We start from the raw sequence: 24,671 nt of genomic DNA on the forward strand, positions 1-24,671 counted from the left end.
GTTCATTGTGTTGCTGTGGTTTACTTTAACCTTTACACTGTGTGAAAGTTTGCATTAAAGTGTCACTTTTAAACTGCAGGATCTGCATTTCAAGAATTGTTTGGGAGTCCGTAATTTATTTTTTTGATAAATAAATGGGTTACAGTCGTGTATCTGCTGTATACTCAAAATGATTGCAAAGCATTTGACAATATTTTGCAATGTTTCGCATCTGAATCTGTCTTTGGGGATCAATAACAGTCTGTCTCGGTCTGTTGTGTTTTTGTAATTTTCCCAGTAGCGGTATTAACATTAAGTGACACGGTTTGGGTTTGTAAAGAGAAGTGGATTGTTTTTGAAGTGTGGTGTGGTAGACTGAGTGTTTAATGGCTGTTAGGGACACTGTGTGCCAAAACTAGAGAAAAATCAATTCTGTTCCCGTTTGAGTCAGCTTTTGCATTGCTTTGCATAATATTGCAAGGCTTGTGGTTTTCTGTTTTGGATTTAATTTTTTTTTCCTTGTCTGTCTGTGTGTGTGTGTGTGTGTGTGTGTGTAGCTGCCTTTAAACTTTGGCACAATGGATTGGCATAGAAAATTTGCTTGAATTATTTCAATATGTGCGTCAGTGACAAATAAAGATTTCCATTTATTTTTATTTCTATTGCATTTATTTTTGCTTTATGAGTTGCTGTTTTTTTACACTCTAAAAATAGCCTACAATATAAAAGACTTGGAAAATATGTTCATCATTGAAGGAATTGAATTGCATTTTTAATGTATCTTATGAGTAAACCGATAAATGACTGTGGAAAATGTTGACAGATTTGCGAGAGACTGTGACTTAAGTCAGAATCAGGTTTTTTTTTTGTTTTAATTGCATTTTGTTTTTATTATTATTGTTTTTGTTATTATTTTTATTTTCATTTATTCACTGTCTATTTTAACTCCAAACGCCCGTATTTACACCGCTGCAGGCTGAAGTGGGTCTGCTGACAGCTTCACGGACGCGCGCTTTTGAATCCTCATCTCCAAGGCTGTGTGACGTATAGCGGGAAGGCGTGACCCGCGTCTTTTCCACCAATGGGTTCAAAGTATGCCGCGTGATTGACAGTTGAGTTTGGGAAATGGGAGGAACGACTTCATCCGTCTGGCTCTGCTCTGTTGTGGAAGCCATTTTGGGATTTTCCTAATAGTAATTGTGAGCCAAGCTCGTAACTTGTGCCTATTCCCACGAAGCTCGCGGATTCCGGATCTGCTGTTTGGATACACGCAGTTATTTCTGTGTTGTTGTTTTTTTTTATCTTTAAATTCCCGTCGAGATGCGGCACGGAGTTTGCGCATCCTTGAACTGGATCGTCATTTCTGAACTGGACTACCTTCAAAACAACAAGAGATTATAGAAACTGATGGTCAAACTGGCAAGTGCTGGAATATTTCGTTGTTATTTATGATTTCAGTCAAGCCCTATGCGCAGATACGTTGATATTTTAGGTGTATTTTATATCCAGTCTTTGGTGGACAGTCAGTGAAGCTCCTTTCTTTCCAAACTCTTGACAGAAAACATGGCCCTGGATTAACTGTCATGATCCACTCACCCAGGGCTTTATTTCTGGAAGAAATCTGATGTACTATACAAAGCTTAAGATGTAAACACTAGCGAAGTGCGCAGAAAGCCCTTTACGCGTTTAGATAAAAGAGCTGCGCTGATACAGTGGAGCAATCCGAGGCTGTGTGTCAACACCTAGTGAGCTCCCTACATAGTCAGCATTGTAGACTCATTCTAAACAATGAAAGCGAGTCACTTCTCGAGCATCGAATCGGAAGGTTTGTCATATGCAAGTACGGGTCTATTTAAACGCCTGCCATTCCCAAATGTGCTGTCTATTTAGGCGGCTCACTAGTTTTTGAGACGCAACCCATGTTGCAATCCCAAATGTAGCAGAGGGGCAGACACGCCAAATCTGGAGAGCTGTGCGTCTATCTTGTTTACAAATGCAAATGCACCTCTTCCACAAGAGATAAAGCTGCAGGTGCGCGTGAACGTGCGACAGTTGATCGATCAAGAAGAAAACATAAATCAAGACTTTACGCACAAAGAAAGGAGCTCATGGTTTTCACCGTTGACGTGTTTTATTGCACTGTTATGTCTGATACATGGCTGTGCTTGTTTGGGCTTGTGAAATGTGCGTTTTAGACCAGAAAAAGAGGTGGAAAAGATTTTCTCTGGATGTTCAGCCTGTCTCTTGGATACTGGAGAGTGGTTTTCTGGATCTCGTCTGGTTTTGAGAATGTCGAGACATGCATTTAGAGGAGAGGTAAACAAAGTAAACATGATATTTGACTTTGGGTAATTCAGTGTATTGTCTGAATATTGTGACATTATTTTATGCAGCACTTTTGAAAAGGTCCGGACAGTTTTGATCCAGCTGATTCTTCATGTCAACTTCATAATGAGTTTAGTTCTTATAATAGTAGCTCTGCTGGTCTACAGATGACTAAACTAAGGCTTCAGTGATGACATAACAAACCAAACCATGCAAAACTGTGATTGAGTAAAATGAGAAAGTTTCATGGAGATGTAAGTAGCACTGTACAGTAAGTGTAGATTTTGTTAGTAAATTCATAGGGTGTCATGAACTAACGACAGCAACTTTGAGCCTACATCATTTATTAAGTAATCTTTGATATTTAGGTTAATGTTAATTAATTTATAAATATACTTTTGTTCACTGGTGATTCATTTTTGTACATACCTTATACTGTTTATTTAATTATGATATATTTATTTAAAACTTGGTAATTAATTATAAAAATTAACTTGATGTGTTTTTATTAAATGTAAAAATATATTAATAATAATAAATGATATTAATAAGCGCTGTGCAAACATTGTGCATATTTACACTGTTAAATGATTTTTCAAAGTTGTAAATAAAACAGATTATCATTACATTTTTCAGTTTTTCTACTTCTAATGTTTGTTTTATTCAATGTGTTTCTTGCTGTTTCTTTGTAATTGTAAAATTTACTAGCAATTTTTGAGTGAACATTTTTTCTACAGTTTTTTTTTTTTAGTGTAGTTCATGATACCTAAAAAAAAATTAATTGTAATTTTTTTTGTAAACTCTTACCAAAATTTCTGTAGTGAATGTAAGTGTAGCTAATAATGCTCAGCTATGAAATGATATTTAATTGCCTGAGAATTGCGCTGTGTGAGTGCAACTTCTATAAATATGTTAGAAGTCTTCATTCAGTAATCATGATAGGCTAGAAAAGTTGTAGAGAACTATATCTGTGTAAATGCGTTACATGTTAAAGTTTCTGTGCTCTCGCTGTCCTGTTAGTGCGAGTCACACTGGACAGTGTTGGTGATTTTTGAAGGTGTAGGTGTGGTCTGTCACTTCCTGTTTGATCAACAATATCAGATGAAGTGTTTCCACATTAAAGAGCACAGTTTATGGTCTTTAGATTGCTGTTTGTTGTTAAATATAGGTTTGTGTTTTTTCACATTTATGAGAATTGTTTATTATGATAGTTTTGTTCCAGTGTTGCTGATCAGGATTCCTCCCAGAGGCAGGCTGAACCGCAGACTGTGTGTGTGTGTGTGTGTGTGTGTGTGTGTGTGTGTGTGTGTGTGTGTGTGTGTGTGTGTGTGTGTGTGCATTGTGTGCATGCTTTCAAGGGTGTGACTGTGATGTTTATGCATTGAAGTCACACCCATCATCACACGTTAGCTGTTGCTGTAGTTTGAGAAGTCTGCTCTTCACATCTGGTTTGATCTTCACAGCGTGCTCAGAGAATTACCATGGATTTTTCCCCTCTGCACACGTATACTCCTCCTCACTGTACTCCAGATAACACGGGATATACCTATTCACTCAGGTGAGATCACTGTGAGAATGAAGAAGCGATTGCTGGGTGGAGCTACAGTGCACTTCTCCACTTCGGTTTACTCGGGATATCTCTGTTCACTCATATTTTACAGAGATTTGTGCAACCGGTCAGGAACTTCTGATATTCAGCAAATAATCATGAATTTAGTCTGTTTAAGGATTTCCATGTCAGGTTAAACCTGTTTGTTGCTCAAGTCTTGTGAGCTTGTGGTTGTAGACAAAGAACTTCACTAGTTCTACCTGGAAGAAGACTTTAAAATCTGTGTTTGTGGTCCATTTTTAATCATTATTCAGGAGTTATATTCAAGTCATCATGTGTATAGTAGAGTATTATTGGGGTTGGATGACAGCATGCAGGTGTGGTGCTTCTGCTTTCACAGTTGTTGACCCCAGGTGAGTTATGAAGTTACACTGAACTAGGTAACGTGAATTTGTGTAATAATACTCTTGGTTGTGAATGTATTTTAGATGGTTTGCAGAAAATAGTGTGCTGAGTAAAAACAGTGTAGATGAGTTGACGTTCGTATGCAGATAAGGATTTGTACCCCACTTGTTGCACTGACTGATACCACTTTTCCACCGAAATCATGCATACGCTGGTTGTTGCATTGGGTGTTTGAGTTTTTGGTGGGTATTAATGGTGTTAGAAGTAATGGGAGTCGAAGTTTGGGAACCGCTATTTGAATGATCGAACAAAAAGTGGCTGCAGTTGAGTTTGAGTTTGAATGGTTTTTACAGATTACAAAATTACAAATTTCAAAACTGAAGTGATAAAAAGCTAGTTTGTGTAACGTGTAATAAGTTCACTTAACTTAAAAACTGACTTCTTGACTAAACCTTTATTTGCTTTTATTTAATTGTAATTTAAATAAAAAATTTTATTGTATTTATTTGTTTATTTCTAGTAATAATAATAATATAATTTAAGGCTTCAGTTGTCTAGATAGTGTTGTTATTGTTAACTAAACTGTAAAGAATAATTTTATTAATTGAAATAAAGTAAAATATAAAAATGTTAGACATAAAACATTCAAAAAACTTTGGAAAAGTTGCCTTGGAATATAAATGAGATTAACGTTGAAGTTCTAAAATTGCTAGAACTAAAACTGAAATGCAAATTAAAGCTACATAGAAATTAAAAAATAAATAAATAATAATAATACAAATGACAAATGCGCCCAAAATAATACAAATGACAACTAGATCACTAAAACTTGTACTAAAATTAAAACAAAAGATCAAAATATAATAATAAATAAAATTAAAAAAATAATAAAAATAATAAATAATATTAAAATAAGCGTGTCTGCATTGTTATTTTAAATTGATTTGAACATATGATTTATTTAATGATGTCCTGCTACTCTGTTATAAACTATAAAACTAATAAAAAAACTAATAAAAAACGAACAAATGCCCATAAGAAAAAAAATCTAAAACGTATACTACAATTAAAATAAAAACTAAAAATATTAAATAACAAATCCAGAATATTAAATAATGCTCAACTAAATTTTCAAATCTTTCAAATCTTTTTCAAATTGATTTAAACACCTGTGTCTTACTCAGGAATGTTTACTTGTTTGTATTTGCCAGGACAGCTTCAGTCTCATTGGCTGTGGTACGGTATGGTTTGGTTCAGCAGTGCCGGTGGCTGCGCGCTGGAGTGTGTCCGTGTAGGTTGCACGACTGTGGCCTTCAGGCAGAAACCGTCGTAAAAAGATCGTGTGATACACCGTTGAGCCACCTGTCACTGGGTTTCAGAGGAACGTGATGAATTAGAGTTACTCAGTGCGTGTCAGACAGGGAAGACATACAAAGAGTGATTGTGTAATCATGTAACAGCGACAGTAGAGCAACACCTGCATATGAAGTTTTGTGACAACTACTGAATCCCTTTTGAAATGAATTACTTAAGATTAATGTAGTCATGAATTACTTAAGATTAATGCTGCCAAACCTACCAATATCAGGCCAATATAATTTAACAGAGAACAGTTATTGTTGTTTTTAATATTAATATAATTATTATTAAGTTAAAAGTGAATCTAGTGTTTTTTTGCAGCATTGCTGGTGCCATGCCATGAACCCCCCACAGCAAACCGAACCGTGGCTCTAAAACCTTGATATGAACTGAACCGTGGCTTTGTTATATCGATATACATATATATTTAATGTTTTATTATTATTATTATTATTATTAAATTCGATATTTGTCCCTGTCACAATGCAACTATTTGCTTATTTTTTCCTTGAATATTTATGACAAACAGTGGAGCTTATTGAGTCGTGCAGTCTCTGGCAAAACATTGGAACCCATTGTTAATTGTTTTTTCTCCTCATATTTAAAATTTTCGTTGGTTAAATATGAATATTTCTCATGTGTCATCTCACTTACATCAGAACAGGGCTGAATGTAATTCGGTTTAACTTGAAACATATTGTAACTAGTACAATTACTGATGAAATGTCAAGTAAATATGGCCATTTTCACTCTCATGTGGCAGACAGTCAGTGCAGTTAATGTTTGACGGCTTATTGCATGAAGTTGTTTGCAGTGTATCGAGAGTTTGTACTTGTTTTGTGTATTTTTGTCCACATTACTTGTGTTATGTGTTTGTGCATTGTCAGAGGAACCTGTGTGAAACTGGGACAGAAGCACCAAGAAATATGAATCTTCTTAATATAGCTTCTTCTGAGTTTGGACATCTGGGAACTCTAGGGATTTCGTATAAGGTTAGGCAAGATTGTAGAAGATGTGCATGTTGGGAAAGTATCCTGCATGAAGGGAATACTTGCACCAGAATTGTTCGAGTCTGTTTCACTGCAGTGTCACACTCAGCAGCTGCTGGAGTGTTTGACAGCTGTGTGTGTGTGTGTGTGTGTGTGTGTGTGTGTGTGTGTGTGTGTGTGTGTGTGTGTGTGTGTGTGTGTGTGTGTGTGTGTGTGTGTGTGTGTGTGTGTGTGTGTGTGTGTGTGCTGAATGCACTGAAGTTATTTAATGGTGTTTTTGTTCTGCTTTAGCTGAGCTGTAATAAAGGAAGTGTTTGTGTGTGTGTGTTTTCGCTCTGATGTTAGTTTTTTGTTTTTTTGTTATGTTTAAGAACCAACCACAAAATATCTTTTGCCCCAAAACCTTGAGCCTTTTTGATTGATTTATTTTATTTGTGGTTTATTTTATTGTATTTTTTATTTGTGTTTTTCCCTTTTAATTTTTATGAAAAGGGATAAATCAAGCATATAAATTGTCAGTTTAAAACGTATAAATATTATTGTCTAAATTGTTTAGATATTTAGAAGGCACATTAACTTCTTTGTCATTTACAACTCTTTGTTTGCTGCGTAAAAACATGAGTTGATATTTGCGTTGATCTGACCATAAACAGCAAGAAAGGCTTGTTGGAAATGCAAATTCATTCTCTGCCACGAGGTGGCGCTTCAGGAGCGCTGAAATATTGCGGTTTCCCCGATAACGGCTGAACACAAAGCAGCTCCACACTCATAAACACTGCTTTTATCAAGAATTAACGGTAAAATGAAATAACAATGCCAACGACACGTTTCTGAGGACAGTCGGTTCCCTTCAGATACATTCAAATAAAGACATCCGTGCCACGTTTTGCCTTGAAACATGCAGCGCTCATATCTATTCCATGACATCATTGCCTTTTGAAGTTTAATCCAGCCGTATTGCGACTCTTCAGGATAGCGGTTTTGCGAGCCCTGCATTGTATCAGCTCACAGCAGGCACGTGCAGTAATTCGCGAATGTTTAGCAGAGAAATTAAGAGGTCACGCCACAACAATTATTTGCACTCCCACAAATGCTCCCCAAATATATTTTGGGCTTGCACAGATTACATTTCGGGAGCATATGTGACCAAAATGGTCACAATTTCGAGCCCTGAATATAATGATGGGCTTATTTGCATTATTATTTTAAAACCAGTGTGTTTATATGTAGATACTGACAGTGCGTGTTAACAGAATAATCAATATTGTATAGTGAAGTGAAGGAAGAAGGATAAAGTATTGAGATAGTAAGTGGGAAGCGTGTGATTGGTCAAGAGGGTCGGCTGATGCAGTAATGATGCTGAAGTGGATCAAGAAGGTGCTGCTTGTTGACCGTTAACCCCACTCAGGTCCTGTAGTAGCGCTCTGAAATAAAGCCCTGAGCTCTGAGCTCAGACACTGGTGAGCCGTGAGCTTCTTAATCTCACTGAGAGCCCCATGTGTTCTCTAATCAGATTTCCTCCTGTCAGTCGTCGCTATGGCAGCGCTTGGAAGATGGATTCTGGGGCGGTCTTTGACCTTTGTGTGCCTGCTATCTGCACTAAAAAGTGTGCTAATTGTGTAATTAGCATTCTAATACAGTGTCTTAACCAGGCATGCTGTAATAAAACATCAGGCAGTAAATCTCTGCCGTGTTAAGGGGCGTTCATACTGATACTGATGTGCAACAATTATGTCAAAAATGAATATATAAATTAATATAAATGCTCTGTGAACTAAAATGAATAAACAATGAAAAACTGTATTTTCATTAACTAACATTTATTTCTGTAAATATTTTTTGTTGAAATTGTATTGATCATTGTTAGTTCATGTTAGTTAATACATTAACTAATGTTAACAAATGACACCTTATTGTAAAGTGTTACCAAAGGTTATAGGCTTTTTTTTTACGTCCAAGTTAATTTTTTTTCTAAAATGAATTTTGTGGTTTAACAATATTTAAACATTTGAAAATAAAATAAATTAAGACAGCCATAAGTATTGTAATTTTACAGTTGTGTTGTAAAATAAAATACTAATAATTTTTATATTTTATTAGTTTATTCGTAATTGCATTTTAAACCACAGTTTTTAGGGGGGAAAATGGAATTAGATTTTCCTTGTTTGTTTCTTTAGATGGAGTAAATATATTTATAAAACATTATTATTTTTGTAGTATGAATTCCTTGATTGCAAGTTGCAACAGAGCCTTTTCATTTCCTTTGATATTAATAAAGCAGCTGTAAAATTGGCAAAGAAGTGATCTTTCAGGGGTTGATATGTAACATGTATGATGTCATATCGCTGGAGGTCTAGAGCTTGTGCATGCTGAAGATAAAGGGCCTTCTAGTAATTCTGTGAACTTTTAGGTTTGCAAGGGAGTGTTTCAATCAGGCTGATCTGATGTGGCACGCGTCCAATGGGTATTTCTCACAGGAAGACACTGCCTTTAAGGGACTGTTATTTTAAGATGTTTGTTCTGTTTCTCAGTTCCGTTTCTCGGTTTATTCCATGCTTTTGTGTTCTGGTTGCTGTGGTGGTTACGCATGACTTGTGCCAAGCTCAGTTGTTTATAATAATCTTCTGATCTGATTTGTTAATCAGTCATTGACTGATGCTCACTGAGTGATATGAGGAGTTTGATTTAGTTTTTTGGGATTTATTTGGCCATGTCATCCAGATTTTTACAAATCCACAAGCAGCTTTTTTCTGTTATACACTGAATGCTGAATACTTCTGAATACTGGTTTCAAAAGTTTGGGGTCTGTAAGATTTTATATTGAAATTGAAAGGATTTGTTTTTATTTTTGTCTTCTCTTTAATTCTTTTTTCATGTATGTCAACATTATCGCCCATTATGAGGACTGAAGCTGTTAAACGGCAAAATGACAAAAACCATGAAGTATTATAAAACTAGATTAAACTATTTTTTTTTTGGCTGATACTGATTTTAACAAACCACTATTGGCCGATACCGATATTGGTCAATTGCATAAAGCAGGGGTTAAAAACGGGGGAAAAAATCGATCGGTTCACTCTTTGAACAGAATTGGTATTTGAGCGTTTCTGTTCCTCTGTATTATTACCGTTCTGAAACTGGTTTGAGTAGAAAAAAATACTGGTTAATAACATTATTTTTAAAACATTTTCTTTGCCTATAATAATAATAATAATAATAAAGTACAGCGTTTTCTTTACTCAAAAAATAAAAGAAAAACACAATTACAAACACAATAAGGCTATTTTAGTTCCCTTCTCTCCACAACAAATCCTCTAAAGTTGTAAGCCTAAACAAATTAATTTAAAAGTGAAACTGAAGCCTACATCTCTCATTCTGCACGAATCCAAATGTTTCCATATTCATGTCGTATCTGGATGCTAAATTATTATTTATTATGTGAACTATAGGCTTTGTTCTTCACTCACATTTTTGACATAAATCATAGGCTTTAACAGCACAGTGAGGCGGTGGATACGCTGACCGGAACAGACTGTACTACTGACTATTTCAATTAAGCAGTGTAACTTTTTATGTATCTTTACCTGTATTTTATTTTGATAATGAACAGGCTGTGATGTCAAGTTAGCAAAAATATGTTGTATGTGCGTATGAGTCACTGACAGGATTCAAAACTGTAAAGCTTTTGCAAAATAAAGACAAAGGCTTTCTTTTCCGTGAACTCCGGAGCGCATTACAATGATCCTAACTCGGCACAATTTTTTCTTTTGTTTGCTAATCTGTTAATGATTTAAGTGAAATATATTCAGTTCAGAGAAACGCTGCAGGTGCATGATGTGAACTTGTGTGAATCCGTGTTCTACATGATATCCTGCCATTTTAGCTGGTTTCAAATACACAAAAAGCTGCATATTACCTGCCATTTATTTTCATTGTACTATGCTGTCTGACAAACTATATTTTGTACAGTTTTTATTTTGTTTTGGCAAGTATTTAATTATTTTGCCCAGAGAAAAGCATCGGATTATGCAACATACATGCAACTCATTGTCTTCATGCAGTTAATTAATAAACCATTTTCATGCTATTTCCGAAATGCAGATGGCTCTGAAATAATCAAAAATCGGCTGATAAATTTTGGTGGCCGGTACATCAGTGCATCCCTAATTTGAACTCTTCTGTCCTAATATGATAGCTTTGCATGAGAAGCAGGCTGAAATCGGATAATCTTGCCTTCTGCTGTAACATTGACACTCATCTGAATGTTGTAATGTAATTGGCTCTGGTTGGGAGGCTGGTCTAATCCTGCTGCTTTACTCAGGGAACGAGAGAGTGATACTTTCAGAATGTAATCAAATTAAAATTAAACAGTTCATTTTATTTTTTGCCAAACAAATTGCTGCACAAAAGAGGTTTACTGTTAAAATTACAACATAGATATGATGGGATATTATATGTTAATATTGACCCTCAGAAAGCTTTGCTCTTGCGGTTTTTTTTTTTCCCCTGTTTCTTTTGTCTTCATTCCTCATTAGTAAAGCATCTGTTGATGTCACTGTTTTCTCGTTTATTTAATGAGGCATGAAGCATAAATATGATTAATATGATAAACATTTCTAGTTTAGTTGTGTTTGTGTTTTTCTGATAAAGACATGTTAATGAGTGTAACTGATATGCATTAAACTCAGAAAATGCTTGGTTTTTTTTTTACTCTTCTTGTTTTTCGGGGAGAATGAACTAGGGCTGGGTGATAAAGCAAAAAAATGTATCAACGATATAATGTTTCATATCGTTCAGTATCAATAATTATTGACATTTTTATAACCTTTTTTAAAACAAAAAGCAATAGATTAATTTTTTTATTTAACCACTGTATTTTAAAATTAACACAATTTATTTGGACAAACAACAAATTGTTTTTGTTTTAACAATCAAACACAAAATAAAAATTAAACAAACATCTCATTTCTAATGTTTTATATGCAGATTAAATAGATCTTTACTGTATAGGTCTAATTGTCTCCCGAGGCCCCAGGAGGGTGCAATGAGCAAAATAATGCAGCGCATTTAAATTGTCAACGCAAGGAAGTAACTCTATATAAACGTGCATTACGTCTAAATGAACTCATAAAAATCTAATATAATTTTGTAAATTGCATAAACAATTATGAACAAAACAGCATCATATATTTTTGCATTGCTTAATCCAAAGAGCCAAAGCACCATTCACACAGATTGACTTTAAAAACATATGAGATGTAGTGAAAAGGAATAAACCTCCACAAATTCTTGATGTGTTTTCTAAAAGTTTAAACTGTTTGAACTGTGCATGGCTTTCTATACATCTCTTGTGTGAGACGTGAGTGCAGCAGTCATATTTGTCTGTCTGACTGTGCATCTGTGTGAATGGCTTGGTTTCAGTTTTAACCTTTATCAAGATCTTCTCCGCATTGAGCTTCTATATTTCTCTAATATTTGAATGAGTATGGGCTAGAGTAGACTAAACAAAACATTAAAATGGAACAATGTCACTTACATCATCATCACCGCATCTCGCACGCCACTGATGATGCTCCCTGATGCACACCTAACATTCAAATGCAATTTTAAAATTTGACTAATATTCATTCTTTTTTCCACAATCTCCTCATCACAGGCAGGAACAGTGCTCATTTCAGCATGTGCTCGTGTTTGTGTGTGCTGTCTGTCAATCACAGCACGTGCCTATATCATACGCTATATCGAACATTTCTTATATCGATATCGTAGAAGGTGTAACGTTGATAAATATCGATACCATTTTATCACCCAGGCCTAGAATGAACTTCCTCTCAGGCTTCAGTGATGTTCAGATCTAGGAGCTGGGAGGCCATTAAAGATATTCAGCTTTATCCTGATGTTTATAAAAGCACACTTCAGTTTGTTTAGCAGTGGGTTTGAGAGTGTTGTCCTAGAGCAGGGATTCCCAAACGTTCTTTACTTGAAATATGACTTTGACTACACATTAATAACATGTTCTTGATTCTCTGAAGGTGGGTAATGGTTACATGACATGCAGGATCATTCATTCATTCATTTAGAGCTTTTTAGAGCTTAATCTCTTGTCAAAATTAATATTATTTAATATTAATATAATTGAGTTTAAGCAAAGACTTTGTTCTTGAAACAAGTCAGATTTATTGAGGCAGACAGGTTTGTGTGGAGTTGTCATCTTCTCAATAGCCCTTGATGGAGGACTGTAACGCCTGTAGAGTTGCTGTAGGCCTCTTCTGTGAACTCCCTTACTGCTACGCCCAGTTTTAAGGGCCGGGCAATTTTGGGCAGGTGCATAACTCACATTAGTCATCTGTAATTATACCCCCAGAGAGCTTTAAAGTATATTCATTGCTTTGAAAAGTTCATAATGTTCCTTCTTTTTTGGAACGTTCCCGGGTCATTCAAATTCAAAATTTGAATTTTTCTTCCAGTATTTTTTCAATGCAAATGTGCTCAGTTGGAATGAATTCACACTGCAGGTGTCTGAGGATTAAACTTGTAAATATGAGCAACTGTAATCCACAGGTTGTAGAGTAGAGGTCGACCGATATTGGATTTTGCCGATACCGATAGCTAGGTTGGACCACACTGGTCGATACCGATTAATTAACCGATAGTTTTTAAAATGGATAAAAAAAAAAAAAAACTAAAATAGTGCTTTATTTACCAAAAAAAAAAAAAAGTAGAAGTATTAATAATAATAATAATAATAATAATAATAATAACAACAGTAATAGTAATAGTAAATGTTGAAATTACCACACTCTAATAGGGCCCTATGAAATCTGTTAAATTTTTTCCTAAATTCCATTTTATTTATTTCCAAATTCTGTTATTTAATTTTTCTGGATTCTGTTTTTTCCATTTTAATTTTACTCCACTCCTTTTTAATAGTTAAATTAAAGTTTATTAATCATAAAGTAAGTCTAATAAAATAAAATCATGAAACTTACACATTTTCAAATCAGTTTAATAAAAGTTTAACAAAAAATACATGATTAGGGCCCTATGAAATGTTTTATTTTTTCTCACCATATTTTTTTATTGTCACAAAATTCTGTGTTTTAGCATGTCTAATTATTTGAACGCATAAAACAACTTTATTTATTTATTTTTCTTAAAGAAGCCTAATGATTTTTTCCCCTCAAAAATTCTGTGTATTTACATTTTTATTGTTATCAAATCAAGGCATGAAACATTAATTTTATTTGTCTTTAAATTACTTAAAATTAAGCAACTTTTTTTGGCAAACAAAGGGGATTTACTATTAAAATTAAAACATGGAATAAATGTTGTGTGATTATTCCTTAAAAAATAATGCTTGTTTCATTTTAATAGTAGTAGTAGGCTGTGTACATTCTACTGAAAAATAGACTTCAGAACTGGACTTTTATTTTGACGGGTTGCAAAATAAAAGAATACCTTTACAATTCTGTGCATGTGATATTATGCTTTTGCTCAAATCAACAAAAGGTCAAATGCTCATGAAGTGACTCTCAGAGCAGTTCTGGAGATGTTCATGTGTTTTCGTCCTCATTTAGTGAGACGGCAGACGTTGAAGTCGCTGAGTGTGTGTGTTTTCGTAATCTTTTAGTTATATTTTTATGAATGGATTCCGCGATTCCATCCGCGTTTTCTGCATCGCGGAAAACATAGGGCCTTACAATTATACCAGTACAATATTTACTCTCGCACTTTAACTACTTCTATTATTGAGCACTTAATGATTATCTAATCAAAATAAAAGAGCAGCGCTGAGTCTAGGAGAACTCACGGGTATCACACACATCCGGACGCGTCGCGTTCAACTCAAGCAGCAGGATTTTCTGCGCGGCAGGATTTTTTGTCTGAAGCTTCTCGCTCTGTTCAGCGTGCAGCGTCACGTGTCTAAACAAACAGCACGTGCTGTCAGTGGTTTTAGCCACTAGAGGCCGCTCTCGCACTGTATAATGAAAACAGAGCCTTCTCAGCCGCTCCAGCAACGGACCCATCCCGGGAAACTATCAGCCGTCTTCAGAAAGGGACGAAACGCGGAAAACTATCGGCATGGATTTTTGCCAATAACCGATTGTTCCAGCAATCAACTATCGGTGCCGATTAATCTGCAAAACCGATAAATCGGTTGACCTCTAGTACCAAGTGACTAGTTTGTACTGCCTGTCTTGATCTTGTATCTGAATTTACATGTTGTTTTCCCCCCTGCAGCTCAAGTTACTCGACCGCAGCCCTTGAGTTTGAGAAGGAGCACCAAATCAATCCTGTGTACGACTCGCCCAGAATGTCTCGCCGTAGTTTGAGACTACAGACCACCCATGGGTTTTATGGTGACAACAGCCTCACTGAGCTCACGGGCATTCACAGTGTCGGCTCTTACAAGCAGACCAGCAGCAGCAGCAGCACCGCCGCCAGCAGCAGCAGCAGGTCAGATCTTCATCTCTCTGTCGGTGTAAGATAACAAACCAAGTCTGCAACATTACCTCTTATCCAGAAACCCACACAGCCTCGTGCCAGAACTTCTACGTGAGATGAGCAGCATGTTTTTGTCATCATAATTGGAAATTTCTACTTTTAAAGCTGTTAAACCTGTCTTATTACGGTGGACATCTTTACTTGGTGTATTATTAATTGAATTGAATTCTGCAACTATAGATTTTTATAAATAGCTATACAAGTAGTGAAAGTCGGCATCCTAATGTGCAATAGTAAGAGGTTGTCCTGTAATGACTGACGTGCTAGTGCTTGAGTAAAATGAATGAAGAAAAATGAATGGCATGGTAAAATACTATCTTTCCAGCCTTCCGGAAATTTCCCCAAAAGATATGTTTGTGCAATCAGCCTGGCAGCACATATTTTACATGACTTACAGCAAGTTTGTACAACTTACCTGCCAGTACTTATTCATGGGCTGTTCGTGTGACACAAAATTAAGCATGCAAGTATAGTAGTATTAGTATTTTTACAAGTAGTATTTTGTCTTTCAGTGAATAATATTAATTAAGCAGAGTAGATGACGTTTTTAAAAAGAAGCTAATATACTTTTTATTCTGGATTCATAATAAGAAGTGTTTCTTGTGCAGCATATTAGAATGATTTCTGAAGGATCATGTGACACTGAAGACTGGAGCAATGATGCTGAAAATTCAGCTTTGAATCACAGGAATAAATTACATACACTTTAAATTGTGATATTATTTCACAATATTTATATTTTTACTGTATTTTTGATCAAATCAATGCAGCTTTGGTGAGCACAAGAGATCTTGCAAGTGTATAGATTAACTGAATTCCTTCCTTTAGCAAAAATGTATGATCGTGTGATCTTGAATGGTGCATCCTCATGAAACCTAGCATCATTTATATAAGATCTTAACTGGGATTTCAAAACTCTCATTGCTCTCACACTTGAAGATATTCCTTACTTCCTAAATATTCCTTTTATTTTCATGCGCCAAATGAGGGAGAACTGCACAATTTCAAATAAATTGCAATTAAGTGGCAATGACACGTGGCTGTGTGTAGGGTTTAAGTGCACACTCACTTTCAAATGTAATTGACCTGCTGTATTTTTCCCAAAGGTCTGTGCGGAGCAGGAGGCAGAAGCAGGGCTCATCGGTGTATGAGTCTGAGAGCGTGTCTCAGATTGTGTCTCAGACTGCTCAGAAAGACCAGACCCTGTCAGATTTGAGTTTCACCAGTACAGCCAGTGATGCTTCTCTGATCTCTAGTCTGCTGGATCAGTCCACACTCAGACAGAGCTCCACAACACACACATACTCTGGTCAGTGGCCTTTCATGAGTGTGCAGAAAGTCAACATGAAGTCAAAACCGACCCGGTTTAATTTTCCTAAAAGGACAGTTCACTCCAAATATGAAACTTTCCTGAAAAATTACTCACCCTCAGGCCATCCAGGATGCAGCTGAATTTGTTTCTTCACCAGAACAGATTTGGAGAAATTTTGCATTACATTACTTGCTCACCAAATGGATCCTCTGCAGAGAATGGGTGCCGTCAATCAGCTCATAACAGATTTCTTCAAATCTTTTCTGATGAAGAAACAAACTCATCTATCAGATGATAACAGATTTCTTCAAATCTTTTCTGATGAAGAAACAAACTCATATACATCTTCAACATCCTGCGGTTTAGTGCAGTTTTCTTTCCAATCTTTCATGAAAACTTGCAAATTGTCAAATGTAATTGGTGTCATTTAAGGCAAATGTCACACTGTAGCTATTGCTCATTTAATCCTGACTGTTTAAACTATGAAACTATGCATAAACAACAGTTTTTGTTGGAAACTCAAGTTTATGTTTAAGTTAACAGAGTAAACAACTCTCATTTTTGCTCAGAACTGTAGATCAGGTCAGGTTATCATCAGTACTTTGTGAATAACATCAGGTTGAACAGTGTTCTTTGACTCTTTTTATTAATTTGGTATTTTCTTAATGTTGTGTTCAGCACGGAGAAGAAGAAATGCTCACAGCTCTCTGTTGGAGAATGGAGGCATCAGTAAAACAGAGGCGCACACTAATCTGGCTAACGGCTATATTTGTAAGGACTGCTCGTTCCATGCAGACGGGAAGGAGGATGAAATGTCATGTTCCTTACCGTATTCGACATCTGTGTCTTCAGCGTATCAGACAGCTGCAGACGCCACTATGACCACTTCTCTGAACAGCGTTGACAAGACAGGTGAGGACATGATCGAGTCAATTCGCAAACATTGTTTCCATTTTCATGCCTCTCCATATTTCAAAACACTTCATTAAAGGGATAGTTTACTCAAGTAATGAAAATCTGAAGAAAAATGTGCTGCTTCATCAAAACAGATTTAGAGAATTAGAGCATTATTATCATTATTATATTAGCATTAATTTAGTATCACTTGTGCACCAGTGGATCCTCTGCAGTGAATGGGTGCCGTCAGAATGAGAGTTCAAACAGCTGAGAAAAACATCATGATAATCCACAAGTAATCCCCACCACTCCAGTCCATCAGTTAATGACTTGCAAAGAAAAAAAGCTGCAGGTTGCTTCCTGCTGAAAAAAAATCCTCGAACATGACTTGCAAAGAAAAAAAGCTGTTGGTTTGTTAGATTAATGTTCATATGCGCAGATCAAGCACCGTTTACATGAGAAAAGAGTCACAACAGTTCTGTGGATTTAGATGTAAGAGGACAACAGGAGATGGATTTAGGAAGAGCTATTATGGATTATGGACTTGTATTTTGATCAGAAGCAATGATGGATTAGTTTCTTACAAACTTTTTTGAGAAACACTTAATGATGTATTTGTTTTTTTTTGAACAGGAGTGTTTTGGATTATTGTGTTTTTGTTAATTGTTTGTTCGGAGTGGTGTGTGGATTATTGTGTTGTTTGTAGGTTGTTTGTTGTTAGCAAGTGAAATAATGATACATTTCTCCAAATCTGTTCTGATGAAGAAACAAACTCCTCTAAATCTTCGATGATCTGAGGGTGAATACATTTTAAGCAAATTTTAATTTTTGGGCGAGTCATTTCTTTAACCCTCAGATTTTTGTTTCAATAATTTTTTATGTTGAAGTAATATTTTTGTTTTTTTGTTTTGATATTTTGTTTATTATATTTATTTTTGATTCACCATGAATATTTGAAGTAGAGAAAGGCATCTTAAATGTTGAAGGAAATAATGTCCCATTTTTTTATGTTTTTATATGTAAAATTGTGTAAATTTCAGTTTGTTTTTTGTGAAATTAATTTGGAAGTGTGATGGTGTTTGATATGGTGAAGTGCTTATTTGCTGTATGTGTGTTTCAGCTCATGACAGCTACTGTGGCAGTGTGAACGTGCGAGTAAGTTGTCACTCTGTAAGTTCTTTCAGTGCAAAAGCATTTACAGTTAATGAACTATTATAACATGTGACATGGACTTTTATGTGGCTAAACATTTTTTAGTAGTGGAACAGCATCAGCAGAAGTCTAGATTGCAGAAGTTATGTTATATTTTCACTTTCAAAGTGGTCTCTTTAGCCGTTTTTCACGAATTATCCCTTTTTGTTAGGTAAAGCATGTTAGAGTAAGTGAACCAGATGCCGATTAGAGTGGATTTCCATGTTGATGAGCGCTGAGCTCCAGATGAAGTGTTTTTGTACAGCTAGTTTAAGGGCAGAACCTAAGCCTGATGGTCAACGGAGCATGTGATAGACCCATTCTGATTGACAGCCCAGTTTAAGGATGACAAATGATCCACTCAGCATTGTTGTCAAACAGAACGGCACATGGGAAATCAAAGACGTATCTACAGTCTAAATTGACACTTGAGCTGTTTGTGTTGTTTTTATGTAGCCGTCCTGTTCTTATATATTAAGCTTTTTTTGAATTTACACAATGTATGTTATATTTTCAGTGGTTTTCAGTCATTTTGAACGTATTATTTTATAGATTGAGATTTTCATTTACTGTACTTTTCAAAAGTTTGGGAACGGTACAATGTTTTTGAATGAGGTCTCATCAAGGCTGCATTTATTTGATAAAAAAATACACTTAACCAAAAAATCTTATCAGTGTTGAAAAGAGTTGCTGCTGAATATTTTTGTGGAAACTCTATTTTTTTTAAGATTCTTTGCATAGAACTTTCAAAAGAACAGCAATAATTTGAAATGAAACTCTTTTGTAAGATTCTAAATGTGCTTTACTGTCACTTTAAATCAACTTAATGCATCCTTGCTGAATGTAATTATTAATTTATTTTAAAAGTATATTTAACTGACCTCAAACTTTTGAACAGTAGTTTATTATTTTGAATTTACTCATTTATATTATTTCCATTCATGTACTGTGATCAAACTGAAAACATATACATCTTTGATGCTGATGTTGTGGCCACTGCTGATTTTCAGGTGATGACTGTAAAGGAAAACAGCACATGGAAATGAAAGCGGAGCATAAACGCTATTCCTACACCCACCATGTATACGCAGCCTTGTGGGCCCTTGTTTCTTACACAGGTTATACACCTTCAGATCTTTACACACCTTCCCAGTAGACGTCGACTTCAGTGTCTCATTCCAGTAGAGATGTTTTTGAGTGTCGTCTTTTCACAAGCTTTCATGACAATATTTGTTTTCTGTCCATTTGTTAGCTGAAAGAATTTGCTACTGTGTAAAAACTGAAATGAAAGAAATTTGGTGGGGGTAGAAAGATGGATTGGATCGCTGGATGTTGTCTGATTGTGTTCTGTTTTGATGGTACACACTCAGGTTACGGGCTTCTGCGGGTTTGCCGAGGTTTCGGCTCAGCCGGTGCATTCGTGACTCAGAAGCTGAAGTCTGTTCTGTGGTTGGCAGTGTGTTCTCCAGGTCAATTTAAATTCAGTCTCCAGCATGCTTGTCTTTTGTGGTTGGATCAGGCATGCTTGTCTTTGTTTCTTACTTTCTCCGTTCCCTCATATCAGTGTGTTTTTTGGCTTATTAGACTTTTGCATATATTTGACTTGATAATTTTTCAAGCAGTGAACTAGGGATGTCAAATTTCGATTATTTCCATGATCGATCGTCGTTTAAATTAACGATCAATTAATGCACTTCTGCTTTAAATCAATCTTAATTATTTAAGTCGAATATATTTCGCATATTAAAAAAAAAAAACAATCATGAAAACAAATTGTTATTTTTATGTTGGGCTATTACATATATAGGCTATACATTTTCCTTAAAGCATCCCATTTTGTCCCAGGGCTTGAAAACCTGTGCCCTGAGGTCCATGCAGAAACTTGTGAACGATGGCGTCACCGTTTAGTGACATCACTGAATGCGCGTGAGAAAACGTATTGTCTGTGTCAGTCACAGCGCCTATTAATCGCTGTTTTGAATCCAGCATTTATTTATTTATTTACAAATTATAAGCTCTGATTATGACAAGTGGTATAAAAGCTTTGTTTATTAGAGGAATAATAGGAAATGTTAGATCGCGACCATGCCTTTGGATGCTGTTCGAGCCTATAGCCTTCATTTACGCGGCTTTGTTGTGGTTTGCCGGTTAGTCACGAATTTCCACAAATTCAAAAACATTTAGGCATTGTTTCTTTTCCTAAATCTTCACAGTCTAACCCTCTAATTTTGCAGGTTTATTTTATTATCTTTCACTTTTAATAATCTCTTATCTCTTACTGTGGTAAACATGGGAAGGGAAATTAAAGATTTAATGAATTAAGAATTTGTTCGATTTATTAATTTGTTCCCTTATTTCAGTTAAATCAGTTAAAATTATTTAGGGAACAAAATTAATGAAACATGAACATTTGCCACAAATGAATAAGTCGTAGTAATGAATAGACTCCCTGTCCTGTCCTGTCCTGTCCTGTGTCCCGCAGCCCTGCAAAGCGCACGATATGAAACAGTTATCTGATGAAATGACTTAGTTACTACATTTCTATTGCTTTTTATGTTGAAGAACTTTTATGTTGTTTCAATTTTAATGTACTTTAAAGTTTAAATCACATTAAAGGCTTAATTTGTAGATTGTGAATGAATGATGATGCTTTTATATACCGTCATCATCACTCACAGCCGCTCGCACGTGTTCTGCGCATGAGCCGCACGCAGCCCTACATTAAATCGGTCGGTTAACCGACCATTGACAGCCTTAATCGATTGCATCTCTTATCGACAATTAATTGATCATCGATTAATCGTTGACATCCCTACAGTGAACCCACTTCACCTCTGTCTGAAGACAAATCATTTTAACCAGCACTTCCTTTCTTAGCTTTTCAGCTCTGGTGGCTGGAGTCCATCCATCTCTGTTTCTGATTCTTTGACTAATAATTCTCTTCCCTAAACCATTTAAACGGTACAGTGTTTTTGAATTAGGTCTCATCAAGGCTGCATTTATTTGATCAAAATTATTTAAAGTAACTCTTCTTCTTATCAGTGTTGAAAAGAGTTGCTGCTGAATATTTTTGTGGAAACTCAAGAATATTTTTTTTAAGATTCTTTGCATAGAACTTTCAAAAGAACAGCAATAATTTGAATTGAAACTCTTTTGTAAGATTCTAAATGTGCTTTACTGTCACTTTAAATCAACTTGATGCATCCTTGCTGAATGTAATTATTAATATATTTTAAAAGTATATTTAACTGACCCCAAACTTTTGAACAGTAGTTTATTGTTTTGAATTTACTCATTTATATTATTTCCATTCATGTACTGTGATCAAACTGAAAACATATACATCTTTGATGCTGATGTTGTGGCCACTGCTGATTTTCAGGTGATGACTGTAAAGGAAAACAGCACATGGAAATGAACGCGGAGCATAAACGCTATTCCTACACCCGCCATGTATACGCAGCCTTGTGGGCCCTTGTTTCTTACACAGGTTATACACCTTCAGATCTTTACACACCTTCCCAGTAGACGTCGACTTCAGTGTCTCATTCCAGTAGAGATGTTTTTGAGTGTCATCTTTTCACAAGGTTTCATGACAATATTTGTTTTCTGTCCATTTGTTAGCTGAAAGAATTTGCTACTGTGTAAAAACTGAAATGCAAGAAATTTGGTGGGGGTAGAAAGATGGATTGGATCACAGGATGTTGTCTGATTGTGTTCTGTTTTAACGGTACACACCCAGGTTACGGGCTTCTGCGGGTTTGCCGAGGTTTCGGCTCGGCCGGTGCGTTTGTGACCCGGAAGCTGAAGTCCGTTCTGTGGTTGGCAGTGTGTTCTCCAGGTTGATATAAATTCAGACTCCAGCATGCTTGTCTTTGTCTCTTGCTTTCTCCTTTCCCTCACATCAGTGTGGCTTATTAGACTTTCACATATATTTGACTTGATCGCTTTTTTAAGCACAGTGAACCCACATCACTTCTGTCTGAAGACTCATATCATTTTAACCAGCACTTCCTTTCTTAGCTTCTCAGCTGTGGTGGTTCCAGTCCATCCGTCTCTGTTTCTGAATCTTTGGCTAATAATTATCTTCCCTAAACCATTTAAACCTGTCATGTTGCACTTGGACTAACTTTCACTCCATATAACTTCCTCTTCTGCTCTTGCACATGTGCTCTGAACAGGGAAAGCAGCGACTGGCGCCTTCTGGTGGCTGGGAACAGGATGGTATCAGCTGGTCGCGCTCATGTCTCTGATCAACGTCTTTCTTCTCACCAGGTAAAAGTTTGAAGTGTTTAATCTTTAATATAAATATTGTCTTTCTTGGTTCTTTTTAATGCACTATAATCATGTGATGTGCTGGTAATTTTTTTGCAAATATTGTGATTCGTGTGCATATGATAAATGTTGTTTTTGAGAGTATTTTCTCTCTGTCTGTCAGGTGTCTGCCCAAACTACTGAAGCTTCTTCTGTTTCTGCTACTCTTACTTCTGCTGCTCGGTGAGATTTTAATCAGACTGATTTGTAATTCATTTAAATGCTGATATGGCCCAAAAAAATACCACAATAAAAATGTTCAAATTGGATGATATCGATAATTATGATAAATATCAAATCTTTATTTCTCCTATGTGAAAGTAGGAACCAGACCGTTAATTGTAGTTTTAAACTACTCTTTATGGTCAGATATAACACTTTTTTCCTTAACAAGTTAAATATCTTAATAGAAAAATTAATTGCTTAGTTTCTGTATGGATATTGTTTCAAATCATGAAACAGGTTTGTGTTGTCTGATTTTGGTGATGTGTATCTTCACAGTTTGCAGTGCAGCCTGCAATATTAATAATATTACATTTTTATTTGTCTCTAAGAAATGCACATTTGGCAGTAGCTTGAGTTAGGATGCAGATGTAAATGTATGTTCATTATGAAAAACAGTAACATCTGTAAAATAGTAAAAATTGTAACAACCTCATTTTTATACGGTGAAATGTTATTATTCTGACTGTTTGAGTTTTATTCAAATTTGGTTTTCATGACAAAACAACACCTCAATACCATGGTAAAAATAAATGCACAAACGCCATAGCTTAATCACAAACAAAATTGTAATTATATTCCATTATTTCTTTAATGCATTTAAAACATGTACATTAATAATATAATACAATTTGATATAAATATCCCACATATTTGCCACAATTTCATGGTGCAGTTATTGTTACTACAGTAAATCCATGGTAAATGATGGTGATTTGTTGATTGAAAGGCTTTCTGACTGTATGGTTGCGCACATTGTTTCTGCTGTTAATCAGTGCTTTAATCCGGTTTTAAATTAGTTTAAATCACAGAGTTAGTTGTGTTCTTCGCAAAAAGTGTAGCATTGTACATATTTATATATGTTAAAACAGTTGAAATACATATATGATAGACTCCGATACTCGTATTAGTCTAATATACAGAGACAAGTTATATTAAAAACAGGCAATTCATTTTGGTGACACTAGTGGCACAGAAAGTGTTATAATGATCCAAACATTCCTTCACGAAACCACTGGCACTGATGAACAGCCACAATTGTGCAGTCATCTGTAGTTCTACCCAGATGGTTTTGCTTATTCTCTTGATTACGTTCACACTTCTTCAGGATTACACAAACACACACACATTCTCTTTCTTTCTCCCTCTTCACATCCATGATTGAGTTTGACTGTGTAGCACTGAAATCCCTTTGAAATAACTTAGAAATAATAGAAGTGCCTTTGTGATTTTTATTTTATTTATGTTTTTGGTACCAGAATGTCCATAGACCCCTTATATTAGCTTTTGATCAAAGACCAAGTGATTTTTTTAGAGATCCTGTCTTTTAAAGTTTCTCTTTCTCTCTGTTTATAGGGTTATGGTACCTCGGTCCGCCCATCGCTCTGTCCTTCCTTCCAGCTGTAAACTTCACAGAGTTGAAAACAGCAGTCACTTCTTTCCCATCACTCCCTTCTCTCCCATCTCTTCCCTCTTTACCCGCATTAGCTTCGTTCACAAAAGAACCACTGGCTGACGAACAGCACATCACACCCCCAGTCATCTCACAGGTAACAAACCAGGACCAGTCGGTATAGAATGATGTCTTGAGTCAAATCTGATATTGAGAAAGAAAAAAAAACAT

At 35.7% G+C, this 24,671-nt stretch overlaps 1 protein-coding gene across 1 annotated transcript in view; it reads left to right on the plus strand.

Moving 5' to 3' along the window:
• The first annotated feature begins 967 nt into the window (after positions 1–967).
• sun1b (Sad1 and UNC84 domain containing 1b) overlaps positions 968–24,671 on the plus strand; it is a 29,078-nt gene continuing 5,374 nt past the window's right edge. Inside the window, exons 1-13 of the mRNA XM_042732525.1 lie at positions 968–1,398; positions 3,768–3,862; positions 14,848–15,063; positions 16,218–16,420; positions 17,102–17,335; positions 18,441–18,490; positions 19,515–19,629; positions 19,882–19,980; positions 21,894–22,001; positions 22,254–22,352; positions 22,693–22,786; positions 22,950–23,008; positions 24,404–24,597. Of these exons, the coding sequence (XP_042588459.1) occupies positions 1,387–1,398; positions 3,768–3,862; positions 14,848–15,063; positions 16,218–16,420; positions 17,102–17,335; positions 18,441–18,490; positions 19,515–19,629; positions 19,882–19,980; positions 21,894–22,001; positions 22,254–22,352; positions 22,693–22,786; positions 22,950–23,008; positions 24,404–24,597 (1,578 nt within the window). The 5' untranslated portion in view covers positions 968–1,386. The remainder of the gene's footprint in view (positions 1,399–3,767; positions 3,863–14,847; positions 15,064–16,217; positions 16,421–17,101; positions 17,336–18,440; positions 18,491–19,514; positions 19,630–19,881; positions 19,981–21,893; positions 22,002–22,253; positions 22,353–22,692; positions 22,787–22,949; positions 23,009–24,403; positions 24,598–24,671) is intronic.

This window comes from Cyprinus carpio, chromosome A3 (genome assembly GCF_018340385.1).
Source record: "Cyprinus carpio isolate SPL01 chromosome A3, ASM1834038v1, whole genome shotgun sequence".
NCBI lineage: Eukaryota > Metazoa > Chordata > Actinopteri > Cypriniformes > Cyprinidae > Cyprinus > Cyprinus carpio.